We start from the raw sequence: 15,555 nt of genomic DNA, 5'->3' as shown, positions 1-15,555 counted from the left end.
GCTGCAGAACAGCGGCGGCATTTTGTTTGCAGTTTTCCTCAGTAAAAATGACACTTACAAAAATAATAATGCATAAGCCTCTTAGCATCTGTCTCGTATCAGACTGACCCTGAAATACCAAGCTCCCTTGGCCTTGTTCCACGTGAGAGCTCATTCCTGGGGACGGCATCAGATCGAGAGCAGCAACTGTTGAATTACCCTTTGTTTGCCTTTCTATGGCCAGCTTGTAACCCGAGGAGCGCAAAAATGTGCAGCTATTTGTGGGCGCTGGCTTCAGAGCGCTAATTGTGAAATCTCCGAGGTAGGAAGCTAGCCTGATTCTGCTGCTAGGTTCACTCACGGCGGACCAATTCCCACCGTGGCGTTGTCAATGGGCATGTGTCCTCAGGACTGGCCATATGACCCAACTTGCTCTCTGTCAGCGGCGTGACCCAGAAGTCCCAGTTGGTTGTTGGGTGAGGTAGGAGCCATTCAACCTCTGCTTCCTGCCATTCATTGATCCTTTTCCATTGCTCCATTCCAGCTGCAGTTACTCATTGATGCAGTTGAAACCCTCCTTCCTTCCTTCCTTCCTTCCTGGAGAGAGAGAGAGAGGCAGAGGGAGAGAGAGCACAACACAACATAGGCCACTCACAGCACCTCAGGCTGTTCTGCTGACTAAGACCCCATTTGCACCACCAAGTAACAACTGGTTAAATTTAATTCTGCTGGTGCTACCATCACACAAACTCACTGACTGTAGGTATTAGCGCTAGTATTATTATAAAAGCAATTATCAAGTTAGTTCTTGCATCTCGCGTTCTGCATAGGGGTGTAAACTCAGAAATCTGATGCTGAGTTTCTGCATAACTCGAGTTAACATGTTTGCGGACGCTCTCTGAATAGGGACACACAGGAAAAGACTGAAAGGATGAACTGTTGCTCATGGATGTGAAGCCTCAATTCGCATTGCTGGCAGGTCTCAGAAGTCAGGTCTGGCCTGCTCTGGGAAGAGGGGAGATTGAGGCTGCATGCAAGTTACTCATTGTCACATCAACTTTGGGACCCTTTAGCTTAGAGGAGGGTTTCCCACACTTGGGTCTCCAGGTGTTTTGGGACTACAAAACTGCAGTCCGAAAAACAGCTTGAAACCCAAGTTTGGGAAACAAACTTAGAGGAAGGACATGTAAGAGGTGACACGATAGAAGTTTATAAAATTATGCAAGGAATAGAGAAAGCAGGTAGAGAAAAGTCGCCATCCCCCCAGAACACTAGAACTCATAGACTTCTTCTTCTTCTTCTTCTTCTTCTTCTTCTTCTTCTTCTTCTTCTTATTTACACCCACCCATCGGGCTGAGTTACCCCAGCCACTCTGGGTGGCTTCCAATTAAGTGTTAAGAACAATACAGCATTAAATATTAAAAACTTCCCTGAACAGGGCTGCCTTCAGATGTCTTCTAAAAGTGTGGTAGTTGTTTTTCTCTTTGACATCTGGTGGGAGGCCGTTCCACAGGGTGGGTGCCACTGCCAAGAAGGCCCTCTGTCTAGTTCCCTGTAACCTCACTTCTCGCAATGAGGGAACCGCCAGAAGGCCCTCGGCGCTGGATCTCAGTGTCCGGGCTGAACGATGGGAGTGGAGACGCTCCTTCAGGTATACAGGTATAATGAAGCTGAGTGTTGGAAGATTCAGGACAGATAATAGAAACCACTTCTTCATGCAGCAAATAGATGGCTCTCCAGATGTTGGTGGACTACAATTTCCATCGTTCCTGAGCATGTCCCCTGAGGTCTGACAACATCTGAAGGCCCACCCACCTGCCCTAGGTAAAAAGTAAAGCGTCTGACCACTTTTTAAAATTTCCCAGGACAGCAAACCTAGGTAGATTGCGTGCCTTAGATTTGTCCTGAATGCGGAGATGTGTCTGTTTACCTGCCTGGGTGCGTGTTCAGGGCTTGTGATCTGCATCTTGCGTATCTGCGGAAGGGTACAAAGAAACCCTTCAGCTTTTATTTGCCTTGGAAACATCTGCTAGGTGGAACTCCCCTACAGGCTTCCAGTACAGATTTTTACTGCAGCATCTGAAGGAAAGAGCCCACGGGCTATGCCCATTCCCGTTTTATATCTGTTTATTGGCCAGATCAAAGCACCGACTTTCAGTAAGCTTTCTTCAAAGGACATTTATGTGCGGAAATGTCGCCCCTTCCCTCGCTTCTGAGACCCTCCTTTGAAAATTTTGAAACACATGAGCTTCAGGTTAGACCATTCCAGGTAGCCGCAAAATGATGAACCCCAGTTGCAGCAAAGCTTTGGAATTTGCAGAGCTAGCAGCTTCAAGACCAGGCAAGGGTTATTAGGGGATATTTCAGGCTGCTGTAGAATGGTGCTTCTTAGCCATTTTTTCCCATCTTCATTTGACAACCCACAGGTCTAGCCTCTTGATCCATTTTTTTTCAAGTTCAAAGGATGGCTGAAACACACTTTAATGCAACGAAGGCTAACAATTCCCTACCCTGCCTTTTTCAGTTTCTCAATTTGTGCAACAAGTTTTTGCAGAAGGATTTAAAAATAAATAAATCACCACACACCTTTCCCTTAAGTTAGCACAGTCATGCATCCAGACACAGTCATGGAGTAGCATTTTCCCCACAAGCACTCAAAATGTTGTTGCTGGGAAAATGTGTCTCTCCATCACTACCAATATTGCTTTAATCATCATCATCATACCAAGCCACTCTGGGCAGCTTCCAACAAAATATTAAAATACAGTAATCCATCAAACATTCCTGCTTTCAGATGTCTTCTAAAAGTCTGGTGGTGGTTGTTCTCTTTGACATCTGGTGGGAGGGCGTTCCACAGGGAGGGAGCCACTACCAAGAAGGCCCTCTGCCTGGTTCCCTGTAGCTTGGCTTCTCGCAGCGAGGGAACCGCCAGAAGGCCCTCTGCACTGGACCTCAGTTTGCTATGATGTCTTCTTAGACCTGTGACATCAGTAGTGAACAGTGAAACAACATTTTCCCATACCCACCATGATTTTGGTCATCTTTCAAACCTTTTTTTTAAAAAAAATACTTTTGTGCAATCTTATAGGAGGCAGAATCCTTCCATGTGCTACTCAAGCAACAGGGAGCGCTTGGGATATTCACACAAACATAAAAAAATGGCAAATGCTACCAGCTCCTCCTGCTTCCCATAGCGATGCACCTCCTTTTTCTTGGACCTCATCAAATATAGCCTTTTGAATTTCGAAGCCTTGAGAAGCATTCGTACAACCCTAATTTTAAGCTATAGCTGCTTTGCTTTCTGCTTTTGATCTTTGGGACACAAATTGGGTAAGGTTGACAGCAAGGCCTCTCCTTACCTCCATCAGATAATACCTTGCTGGGAGTAAACACAGAATATTTTCCATTTCTGAAAATCCTCTGTGTGTGTGTGTGTGTGTGTGTGTGTGTGTAATGCTAATTGCTAACCCAAGGATTAGCTATAATACCAGACAAACTGGGCAGTTTCTAAGTTGTAATTAACTTATTTCTTCCCCCTAGGTGATTATCCCTAGGAAGCATGCATTTAAAATATTTATTTCAAAAATGTGTGTGCGCATGCACACAAAGACTTTCTTCTTTTTGAACAGTGTGTGTGTTTGGGTGTGTGAGCACGGTAAATTAAAACCAAAAGCACATATTCAAACCTGCTGAATTTGATCCCAGTTAATTTAGTATGTCCGGGGGGTGGGTGGGGGGTAGAATCCAGTTTGAAATTTTCTGAAAAACCCATGTTATAAATTTTGAAATAATCTTGGGAAAATGGAGTTGTGGTTCACTGCTCAGGGTCATCTGAACAAGCTTTCGGATCCTTGTAAACATTTCCCGCATGTGTGAACTGAGGATTCTGGGAGGCCCTACTCTGATTTTGTGATCCGTAAAACGTAAGAGTCATTTACAGTCCAGCTATGGCGCCTTAGTCTTTATAGCTTAAGGCAATAAAGCTCCTGCTGTTAGGTCTGGCAAATCTCAGTTTTGGTGTCCAGGTGGTGCCCATCTCATAAGCGCTTCAGGGCCTTGTTAAGGTATATATTTAACAATAAAACTCTTCTTTCCACATAAAATTATTCCATTCTGAATTTACAAGTTAGGATAGAATGCCTTTGTGTGGGTTTCACATTACAGCAATGTGCTCGACACCTAGACAGCTAGGTGGCGTGGATTGGAGAGGAGTTTAATGTTGACGCTCGTCCTTTCTTGAAGCTCCAGCTCTGTTTACATGTTCTAGATGGGCTCTTTCTTGCAAGACTACTTTCCTTGTGTAAATGCCATCGTTGGAGAGTATATTACTAATCATGTGGGAAGCAGCATTATTTCAGGGCTAGAAGCATGCTCTTCCACCATATTTTGAAGGTCTAAAAACTTTTTGGTAACTTACTAGTGGAAAGCCACTAGAAGTTTGCTTTTGTGTCATCGGGAGGAAAAGACTCATGCAGCTTACAGTCAGGCCATAGCAGTAGACTAGAGCCTGCCATTTTCGAAAGAGCTTCACAACTCAAACTTGAGAACAGCGTGTTGGGTGTGCATCAGGCTTTTTGAGGGTTCTGGTCTTCTGCCTGTGGCAACAGCACACTCTTGCCCCGGATACATTTTAGAGAGCCAGTGTGGTGTAGTGGTTAAGAGTGGTGGACTCGTAATCTGGTGAACTGGGCTCGATTCCCCGCTCCTCCACATGCAGCTGCTGGGTGACCTTGGGCCATTCACACTTCTCTGAAGTCTCTCAGCCCCACTCACCTCACAGAGTGTTTGTTGTGGGGGAGGAAGGGAAAGGAGAATGTGAGCCGCTTTGAGACTCCTTCGGGTAGTGATAAAGCGGGATATCAAATCCAAACTCATCTTCTTCTTCTTCTAATAGCTCAGGGCAGGAGAGAAGAACCTTTGCAGAAGAATTATTATAAGTGTCAATGGAATTTTTAACGATCTCCACAATCCCAATAATTAGAAATTTAGTTGATCTTTTCAGTGGCCGCTCGGATTCTTCCAACGCAGCCCAATATGTTAGTCTTACTATAATTTAAGGATGCATATTGTTTTCCTCTTTAACCCCTTAAAAAAAAAAAAACTTCCACGGTTTGAGGTCTTATCTTCTTTCTCCTTTGTTTTTTCCCCAGCTGTTGGGACTCAAGCTAAGATATCCTTCACGAAGGAGCCGTACTCCCAGGATGCTTTTCATGGCCGCAGCGCCATTTTGCGCTGCGAAGTGGAGGACCCAAGAGACACAGAGTTTGAGTGGCTGCAGAATGGGGTCCCCGTCCAGGACACTGAGCGCCGATTCAAGGAAGGGAGCAGCCTTCAGTTCACATCTGTCGACCGGCATCAAGATGGCGGGAACTTCCAGTGTGTGGCCAGGAACGTAGTGACTGGAGAAGAAGCTCGGACCACAAATGCGTCTTTTAACATAAAGTGTAAGCGCACCTTGGTTACAAACTGGGCTTGGTTGGCTGGTTTCGGCACCAGCATTATTGAATCCAAACTGGCATGAATGATTGATTGTATTTGAAATATGTATGTGCTACCTTTCAGAGAGAAGCCTTCCTGAAAGTGTTAAAAAATAATTATGGCAACAAACTAAAAGAGTAGCCTCCAAACTGCTTGTATACAAATATACAATCACTTTTTTAAAAAACCAACAGTGGGAACCAAACCCGCCCCCCTCCAAAGGTTTTTCATACACACCAACTTTATATCTAGTCTAAACTATATACACAGACAAGAAGCTGGGTTTTGTGGGGTTGGTATGGATTTGTATATTTCAATATACAGTCATAACCTTGGAAGTCAAACGCCTTGCGAGTCAAACGTTTTGGCTCCCGAATGCCGCAATCCCGGAAGTGAGTGTTCTAGTTTGTGAACGTTTTTTGGAAGCCGAACGTCCAACGCAGTTTCTGCAGCTTCCAATTGAGTGCAGGAAGCTCCTGCAGCCAATCGGAAAATCAGAAGCTGCGCCTTGGTTTTTGAACGTTTTCGGAAGCCGAACGGACTTCCAGTAGAGATTGTGTTCGAGAACCAAGGTACGACTATTGTTATGTACCACATTAGGAACCTTTGGGCTGAAGAGTAGAAAAACAAATACAGTGGTACCTCGGGTTACATATGCTTTAGGTTACATACGCTTCAGGTTACAGACTCCGCTAACCCAGAAATAGTACCTCGGGTTAAGAACTTTGCTTCAGGATGAGAACAGAAATCGTGCTCTGGCGGCGTGGCGGCAGCGGGAGACCCCATTAGCTAAAGTGGTGCTTCAGGTTAAGAACAGTTTCAGGTTAAGAACGGATCTCCGGAACGAATTAAGTACTTAACCTGAGGTACCACTGTAGTATAATAGAGAATAAGAGTTGGTGGCTAAACGACCTAGAAAAACACCTCAGGCTACTTTCTAGAGAAAGCCTGCGCAAAAATTTGACATCATGTTACAAGGCCCTTTTTTTTTTACCCTGGGTTCCACATCGTTGTTAGGTTATCAGGAAAGTCCACTTTTGTGTGAACCGTTACTCAAAAAGCCAGGACCTTAAAATAGCCAATTTTGCGACACATACAAATGCGTACCTTAAAACATGCACCTGCTGTTCCTTTCACCCAGATCGCAGGCGCGCTTGGTGTGCTCAGACTCTCTTTCCGTGCGCACACATATGTATTCTCTCAATCATGCCAGCACAAGAATGCGCTCAGCAGGCAGCAAGGAAAAGGGGCTTTGGAGAAACTGCTGTTCTCCCCTCCCGGTAGGCAAAAAACTGCAAGGAAAGTGTGCAGCTACTATCTTGGCCCGAAGCCTGGAGCCAAGCAGGTCTGTCTCTGATCAGAGGCTGCCTCGCAACCCTGCGCATCTTCTGCCATCAGCCCCACTGCAAAAAGGTGGGATGAAGATTAAATGCATAACCTTCCCGTGAGTTGCAGCTGCATATTTTTCCCTGAGGCGAGCAATTGTTCCAGAAAGCAGCTGCTGAAATGGCAGAGCTTTACGGCTCTCTTACAGTAGCTTAGTCCCATTGGCCATCACCTGGGCTGAGCCAGCTTTTAGAGCCAGGTTGTACTGAAGCCTATTGCAAATGTCATTCTTGGTTCATAGTGAGGCCAACGCAAAAGGAGTTAGGAGGGATTTGCAAGGAGACAGATGTAAGCAATGGAGAGAATGTCTGGTTTGGCCTGCTGGTTCAGGTTTAGCACCTCAGGTGTAAATCCTCTGCCTGGCACATTTCGATGTTTGCCTCTCTCTCTCTTCCTCTCCCTCTCCCCCTCTCTCTCTCCATCCTGCCATGAATTCTGCCGCAGAGCCACAGGAATGTGACATCCTCATTAGTGGCCCAGCTGTGCTCTTCAGTGTGATCAGATAACATATACAATAGCTCTCACCTGCTGCAATGTAATTGTAGAAAGTCCACTCTGGATAGGGTTGCCATCTTTCAAAAAGTAAAAAGCCAGGACACCCTGAAAGTTGTTGAGCCAGTTGTTGAGCCAGGACAAAGCGCCGCTTTTCAGAAACCCCTCCTCCCCCCCCCCCCGGATGTCAACTGCACTTTTGAAATCCTGTTAATTTCCAGGAAAATCCGGACGTATGACAGCTCTAACTTTGGAACAGTGTTAGAAACTCAAGATCTATAAGCAAATGGCTCCTTAGACAAGGAATGTATCTCCAGATGTTGGTGACTGTAGGTGTCATCCTGGCAACCTGGGCGACTTCACTGATAGACAGGTGAAAAATGCGCCTGGCAAATTTCAGGCGCTGCTTTGGAAACGTCCCAGGACTTTTGTGATGCACCAAAACAACAAGTACTACATATGACTGGAGCATTTGTAAATATAGGCATTTGACAAGAGAGCCTAGACTTTGCTCCATCTGCCACCGTGGCAGGGCTGCTCCTTGAAATATCAATAACTTTTGACTAGAGCAGTGTTTCCCAACCTTGTGCCTCCAGCTGTTTTTGGACTACAATTCCCATCATCCCTTGCCACTGGTCTTGCTAGTCAGGGATGATGGGAGTTGTAGTTCAAAAACAGCTGGAGGCACAAGGTTGGGAAACACTGGACTAGAGGTAGGGAACTTGTGTCTCTCCAGGTGTTGGTTGGGACTCCCAACACCCACTAGCCCCAGCCAGCAAGGCCAGTAGCCAGAACTCATGGGAGTTGTAGTCCAGGAACACCTGGAGGGCTGCAGGGCCCCCACCCCTCCTTTTGACCCATATATACCTAATTCTTTGACTGGGGGAATTTGCCAGCCACATAGAATGGAAGCCTTCCATATGGAAACCGAAATTTTCCACCTGCCGTTTTTGTTGAGCCTCAAACTATAGGTGGCACAACACTTCTTCTGCTAGTTATTACCTGGCCTCCTGTTCTCAGTACCCCAGGGCTCGAGCAGGTGCAGAGCTGGCTGCCCCATGAGAGCTCGCTACTTTTTGTATAGCTATCTCCAAGCACAAATTGAACAGAGGCTGTATCTTACTAGCATTTTCACCTGTGGCTGCCACTCTAAGGCTTCCTAAAGTTTATGTGTTAATATAAAAGTAAAGTAAAGGTAAAGGGACCCCTGACCATTAGGTCCAGTCGTGGCCGACTCTGGGGTTTATTGGCCGAGGGAGCCGGCGTACAGCTTCCGGGTCATGTGGCCAGCATGACTAAGCTGCTTCTGGACAACCAGAGCAGCGCACGGAAACGCCGTTTACCTTCCCTTCGGAGCGGTACCTATTTATCTACTTGCACTTTGATGTGCTTTCAAATTGCTGGGTTGGCAGGAGCTGGGACCGAGTAAAGGGAGCTCACCCCATTGCAGGAATTTGAACCACTGACCTTCTGATCGGCATGCCCTAGGCTCTGTGGTTTAACCCAATATAAAAGTACCTGATGTAATAATAATAATAATAATAATAATAATAATAATAATAATAATAATAGTAATAATAATAATAATATAGGCAGGACTGATAAATGGTTTGCATTGCCAATACACAGCTCAGTGGGGGTTTTCCCCAGTGCAGAGCAAGTGCCATCATGCAAAGGTGGAAGCCGTCTTGCATTCCTGTAGTGACCCTTTGACACCTGGTGTCAGGTATATGGATGCTTCCATTTCCAAAGCACAGAGGCCTGAAAGTGACCTTTGTTTTGTTTTCTTTCCCCACCCTCTTTTCATTAGGGATCGAAACAGGGGGAGTTGTCCTGAAGAACCCGGCCAGAGTGGAAGATATACAGAGTTCTGCTCCAGTAACGTTGCAATGCCATATCGATGGGCACCCTCGGTAAGGAGTCGCCAGTGTGAATGATCTGAAACGGTTTCTCCCGGCTACCTCTCCTGCATTCCCACCCCAGAAAAGACACCCTTGGAAACTCCTTCCTCCAATAAACTTTTCTTTAACGAATTTTTTAATTGGTTTTTAAACAAATGCACTAGATATCAAACACTTATCCAGCACAGATAGGTAGCCGTGTTGGTCTGCCATAGTCAAAACAAAACAAATTCCTTCCAGTAGCACCTTAAAGACCAACTAAGTCAGTTCTTGGTATGAGCTTTCGTGTGCATGCACACTTCTTCAGATACACACTTCTTCAGTGTATCTGAAGAAGTGTGCATGCACACGAAAGCTCATACCAAGAACTGACTTAGTTGGTCTTTAAGGTGCTACTGGAAGGAATTTGTTTTGTTTTGACTTATCCAGCAGTACTTGCAATGGTGTTTGTTTTATCCATGGTCTCTAGACATGCACGTACACATTCAACATTCAAATATATTAAACATAGCCTCTCCATTGAGAATATGGAGCGGCTGGCATAACAAGGTCCTGATTTGGGTCATTAACATAGTTAAAGGGGCCCGTATTTATTGGAAGGTATCTCTATTCATTATGCCTTTAAGTGCCCTCCTGCAATGTCTGAGGTGCTCAGACATTGCTGTATCCCAGACATTATCCTCCCATATATTCAGGCGTATTTCAGTCTGGTTCGTTCTTCAAGAAACTTTTAAGCAGAAGAAGAGTTTAATAGAACAAATCTGAACTTCTGAGAGAAGGTAGATTATCATCCCTCTTGCTGATGCCTGAATATGCTGTGGGAATTTGAAAATGATTCAGAGAGTTTTGATGATTTCCCTGTTGGCTGTAATCAAACTGCCTGTGTCTTCCCAGCCCGACGAGCCAGTGGTTCCGGGATGGGACCCAGATTGAAAACGACCGAACCAACTATTCTGTCAGCAACAAGGAACAGACGTTGACCCTCAAGAGCGCCAGTTCGGATGACAACGGGGTCTATTTCTGCTGTGCTCGGAACGCCATGGCCTCGGTGTGCAGCAGCAACAACTTCACTCTCAACATCATAGGCAAGTGGGTGTGTTCCTCATTGTGGGAAAGGTCTCGAGTGATGGCCTTTTGTTGGACACAGGGTAAGCCCAGGGATGTAATTGCCCAAGGACTGCATCCAAGAGATAACCACAGGGGCCTTTGCAGACAGCTCTACAGTGGTACCTCGGGTTACAGACGCTTCAGGTTACAGATGCTTCATACCTCGGGTTAAGAACGTTGCTTCAGGATGAGAACAGAAATCGTGCGGTGGTGGCGTGGCGGCAGCAGGAGACCCCATTAGCTAAAGTGGTACCTCAGGTTAAGAACAGTTTCAGGTTAAGAACGGACCTCCAGGACGAATTAAGTTCTTAACCCGAGGTACCACTGTATAGAAGAATCTTTCATCATGGTGGTGGACCTGCTTGGATGTTGCATTCTAGCCAGTGGTGTGTCTGCAGATATAAAAGCCCCTGTCCTCATTCTCTTGTGCCTCTTTGCGTTTTATTTTAAGAAAGGAAACTACAGTGGTACCTCAGGTTACAAACACTTTGGGTTACAGACTCCACTAACCAGGAAGTAGTACCTCGGGTTAAGAACTTTGCCCCAGGATGAGAACAGAAATCGTGTGGCGGCAGCGTAGCTGCAGTGGGAGGCCCCATTAGCTAAAGTGGTACCTCAGGTTAAGAATGGTTTCAGGTTAAGAACAGACCTCTGGATCAAATTAAGTTCATAACCAGAGGAACCACTGTATTGACCCTGAGGTAGGAACCCTAGGTAATTCAGGAGGGACACAAATAAGTGCTTCTTCAGACTGCACACAGTGTCATGGACCGGGGAGGCACCAGCTGGGAAGTAGGCTTAGAGACACAGAGACAGGAGATTGGTGGTGGAATGACAATGAGTGGTCAGAGGGAGCAGACCGGGATGAGGAGATCAGAGAGGCTGCTGAAGAAGCCAGGGGGTCTCCCCCTCCTGCCGCGACCAGCTCCTCTCCCCACTGGTCTTCTAGGACCAGAAGAGGTATGAAGAGGGTGGAGCAAAGACAGACAAAGCAACAGAGTCTCAGATTGATTGGCAAGGACCCAGGGAAAGAAGAGACTTAGGGAACTGTGGGAAGGCCGGGACCTTCAGTCCTCGCAACTGCCTCATTGGGGCAAGATCTGCCGGGAAGAGTTGCTGTGCTCACTAGGCTTGGCCTCCTGAGTTGCTTGTGTCTTTGAATAGAGAGTTCGCTGAAACCGTATGAGTTGTTACTGCTCCTGGCACCCACCCCTGACACCGGGTGGTTGACTGCCACAAGGAGTAACAGTGAAGCACAAGGCTGTCAGTGGCCGCTAGTCATGATGGCTATATATTATTTCGGGGTCAGAGGCAGTATGCCTTTGGGTCTATTTGCTGGGGCTCAAGAAGTGCTGTGCTCATTTCCTGGGCTTCCTATAGGCATCTGATGGGCCATTGTGGACCAGATACAGATGGGCTATAATAATAATAATAATTTTTATTTATACCCCGCCCTCCCCAGCCAAGGCCGGGCCCAGGGCGGCTAACAAGCAACAATAAAAAAAGTTGAATGAATACAACTTAAAAACAAGATTAAAATACAACATTAAAATATTAAAATGCAGCCTCATCACAGGAGGAGAAAGGAAAAAGAAAAAAGAAAGAGGGGGAGGGAATCAAATTGGCTCCAAGCCAAAGGCCAGACGGAACAACTCCGTCTTACAGGCCCTGCGGAAAGAAAGCAGATCCTGCAGGGCCCTGGTCTCATGAGGGAGAGCGTTCCACCAGGCCGGAGCCAGTGTTGAAAAGGCCCTGGCTCTGGTTGAAGCCAATCTAACTTCCTTAGGGCCTGGGACCTCTAGGGTGTTTCTATTTATGGACCTTGAGGCTCTCCGTGGGGCATACCGGGAGAGGCGGTCTCGTAGGTTCGAGGGTCCTAGGCCTAGGGTCTTATGCGATAAACCATTACTTTCTCATGTTCTCCTTTTCCTCACGCCAGATGAAAGCTTTCCCCATCCTGTGATTGTTCCTGAGAACCAGATTGTCAATAGGAATGAGGAGGCCATGTTCCACTGCAAGTTCCAAGCTGTGCCACCTCCCACCCAGGAATGGCTATTCGAAGACGACACCCCTGTTTCCAATAAGTCCAGGTAAGCCGCCCCTTTAAGGACAGAAAACATTCTGGTGGGTGCTGCTCATGTGAAATATATATTTCCCATTTCCTCCCAGCTTAAGGGAAGTGGACATAGCTGGAGCCTGGCAAAACGGCTTACTCTACGGTATCAATCCCTTCATACAGTAATTAGGCTTAAGCATACAGGTCTGCTTTATTTTTCACTGGTATCCTTTTATTCAAGACACAACTGCAACTTATGTTAATAGAAAGCCCACCTGAAAACATGGTCAGCTATGGCTAGGTCTAAAGATCCACCAATCCTTCCCATTCACAATAATTATTATGTCTTATACAGTGGTACCTCAGCTTACATATGCTTCAGGTTACATATGTTTCAGGTTACAGACTCCACTAACCCAGAAATAGTACCTCGGGTTAAGAACTTTGCTTCAGGATGAGAACAGAAATCGTGCTCCGGTGGCGCAGCAGCAGCAGGAGGCCCCATTAGCTAAAGTGGAACCTCAGGTTAAGAACAGTTTCAGGTTAAGAACGGACCTCCGGAACGAATTAAGTACTTAACCCGAGGTACCACTGTATGCTTTTTTATGATGAAACATTCATGATCCTGTATTCATTCTGTGCTCTCTTCTGCTTTGGTAGCCTTGTGGTTTTGACTTATAATGTCTGTCGTGATGGAAATTTCAGTATAAAATATTTATCTAAAAATAGGGGGGGGGGGTGTTTTTGCACAGAGGCAAGCCTGCCTTTGCCTGTAAGCACCTCTTCTGCTGAAAGGTCATTGACGCCAGTCTTCTTCTCTTCCTGTCCCCAAAGGACGGTGCTGTTCTCCAATGGCTCTTTGCTGATACCTCAGGTGAAACCACGCAGTGCAGGAGTCTATAAATGTGTTGGTCGCGGGCAGAGGGGGAAGGCCGTTGTTTTGCAGGCAACGTTACAGCTGGCAGGTATGACGAGCGCCTCCAAAAGATTTCTTGCTTACTGAATTCATTGTTACATCTCTTTTTCCCCAAAAGAGGGCATGGGTAGCAAAAAACAAAACAAAACACGGTGTTAAAACAAAACGCAATTACAAATAAAATAAAAGCACATTTAAAACGGTTGAAAGCCTCTTAAAATAATTAAAAACATTTGAAGACAGGCCCATAAGAATTCCACTGCTATTAATTTCAGTGTTGCCAGGGAGACAGAGTCTTTCATTTGTCAAATGCTGCCTGAGATTTAATAGTAATTTCTTTCTTTCTTTCTTTCTTTCTTTCATTCTTTCTTTCTTTCTTTCTTTCTTTTTCTATTGCAATTTTAATAAAATGGTGTCGGGGGGACGGGACAATTCCACCAATGGAGAACTGCCTTGCCAAGAAGACCAGGCAACAACCTGACAGTGGCAACAGCAGTGGAGTTTCCCTGCTGATAGCAGGGCCCAATATGGTTGATACCAGGAACCACAGGCTTTGGTCTGAAGGGTCTGGTCCTTGACATAATTCTGGGTAGGGCAGAGCTGACTGAATTTGGCCTCCTTCACCCCTTTCCCCTTTCCCCAAGACCTGAGTGGTCCACATGTGGCAATATAACACTGATTTTCCCCTCACCTCTAATCACTTACTTATCTTTCAGTGGAACGAGGTTCAGTTGAATCTACTCTTTTATTACATACATCGGAGCATTTCAGGACTTCCATAGAATCATTTATACACTTCTCTTTACGGTTCGCTTTTTTCAAGTCCCTTTGAATTCACTTTCCTGAAAAATACAACTACAGTCGTACCTTGGAAGTCCAACAGAATCCGTTACAGAAGTCCGTTCGACTTCCAGAACGTTCGAAAACTGAAGCATGGCTTCTGATTGGCTGCAGGAAGCTCCTGCAGCCAATTGGAAGCCCCGTCGGAAGTTTTGGCACCCAAAACCGGAACAGTCATTTCCGGGTTTGTGACGTTCGAGAACTAGGCTGTTCGACTTCCAAGGTACGACTGTAACAGTGAATAAGAATATGGTCAATTGCTGTAAAAGAAAAATTAAAGAGATTACATGAACTGAATTACACAAATGATGTATATGATTTTGTGGAAATAAGGCATCCTTTTATAAAATACTTTGCTGATAACCCTGAAGAACGGTAACCGCCAAAATCACAGATTGGACTTGAGCAAACTTAACTACAGTGGTGCCCCACAAGATGAACGCCTCGCAAGACGGAAAACCCGCTAGACGAAAGGGTTTTCCGTTTTGGAGGCGCTTCGCAAAACGAATTTCCCTATGGGCTTGCTTCGCAAGACAAAAATGTCTTGCGAGTTCCTGCGGGGTTTTTTTCCCTCCCCCCCTTTTCCTAAGCCCTAAGCCGCTTATCAGCTGATCCGCTAAAGGCCGCTAAACCGCTAATAGCGCTAATCCGCTACGCTGTCAATGGGCTTGCTTCGCAAGATGAAAAAACCGCTATACGAAGAGCCTCACGGAACGGATCAATTTCGTCTTGCGAGGCACCACTGTAGATTGATCCATCCTGGGCGGGGGGGGTAAGTTGGGATTCTGTTTTTGTATCTTTAATTTTTTTGAAATCAATAAAACATTATTATTATTATTATTATTATTATTATTATTATTACTACTACTACTAATACTACTACTACTACTACTACTCCCAAATATGAGGCTACATATTTGTGGCATGGTCCACCCTCAGCTCTCCCCCATCTGACACCGCTGCCTTCTAAGTTCAGCACCGGCATTTCTCCTCAGAAATTGAAGATTTCACCTACCTGTTTGGCCCAAAGACGTTCATTGCCAACAAAGAGCAGCGGGTGTCCTGCATAGCGCCTCGGGGAGTCCCTGAACCCCGTATCTGGTGGGAGAGAAATGGCGCCCCACTCCCTGCGACTGGCAGGGTACACCAAGAAGCCGAGGACCTCGTCTTCACTAGCGTTGTAGAAAAGGACTCTGGAGTGTACACCTGTCATGCGGTGAACAAGGCTGGAGAGAAGAAGCAGAACCTGACCATCACAGTAGCAAGTAAGCAGACTCCTTTTGCAGATACTGAGAGCGCGGAAGGAGCACCGTGTGGGAGAGAGTCATGGGTGGTGTGGGATTGAGAGGAAAGGAAAAGGAGGGTCCATTTCTGGTTCTGGGTTGAGAGTTTGGTGGACA

General features: G+C 46.0%; 1 protein-coding gene across 1 annotated transcript in view; it reads left to right on the top strand.

Moving 5' to 3' along the window:
- The window catches only part of PTK7 (protein tyrosine kinase 7 (inactive)), a 110,579-nt gene that overhangs the window by 71,476 nt on the left and 23,548 nt on the right, over positions 1-15,555 (top strand). The window contains exons 2-7 of the mRNA XM_081854565.1: positions 5,130-5,423; positions 9,146-9,248; positions 10,131-10,321; positions 12,283-12,433; positions 13,234-13,364; positions 15,151-15,420. Of these exons, the coding sequence (XP_081710691.1) occupies positions 5,130-5,423; positions 9,146-9,248; positions 10,131-10,321; positions 12,283-12,433; positions 13,234-13,364; positions 15,151-15,420 (1,140 nt within the window). The remainder of the gene's footprint in view (positions 1-5,129; positions 5,424-9,145; positions 9,249-10,130; positions 10,322-12,282; positions 12,434-13,233; positions 13,365-15,150; positions 15,421-15,555) is intronic.

Source organism: Podarcis erhardii (genome assembly GCF_964252035.2).
Source record: "Podarcis erhardii genome assembly, chromosome: 3".
Lineage (NCBI taxonomy): Eukaryota > Metazoa > Chordata > Lepidosauria > Squamata > Lacertidae > Podarcis > Podarcis erhardii.
This window is presented reverse-complemented; position numbering and strand designations above follow the sequence as displayed.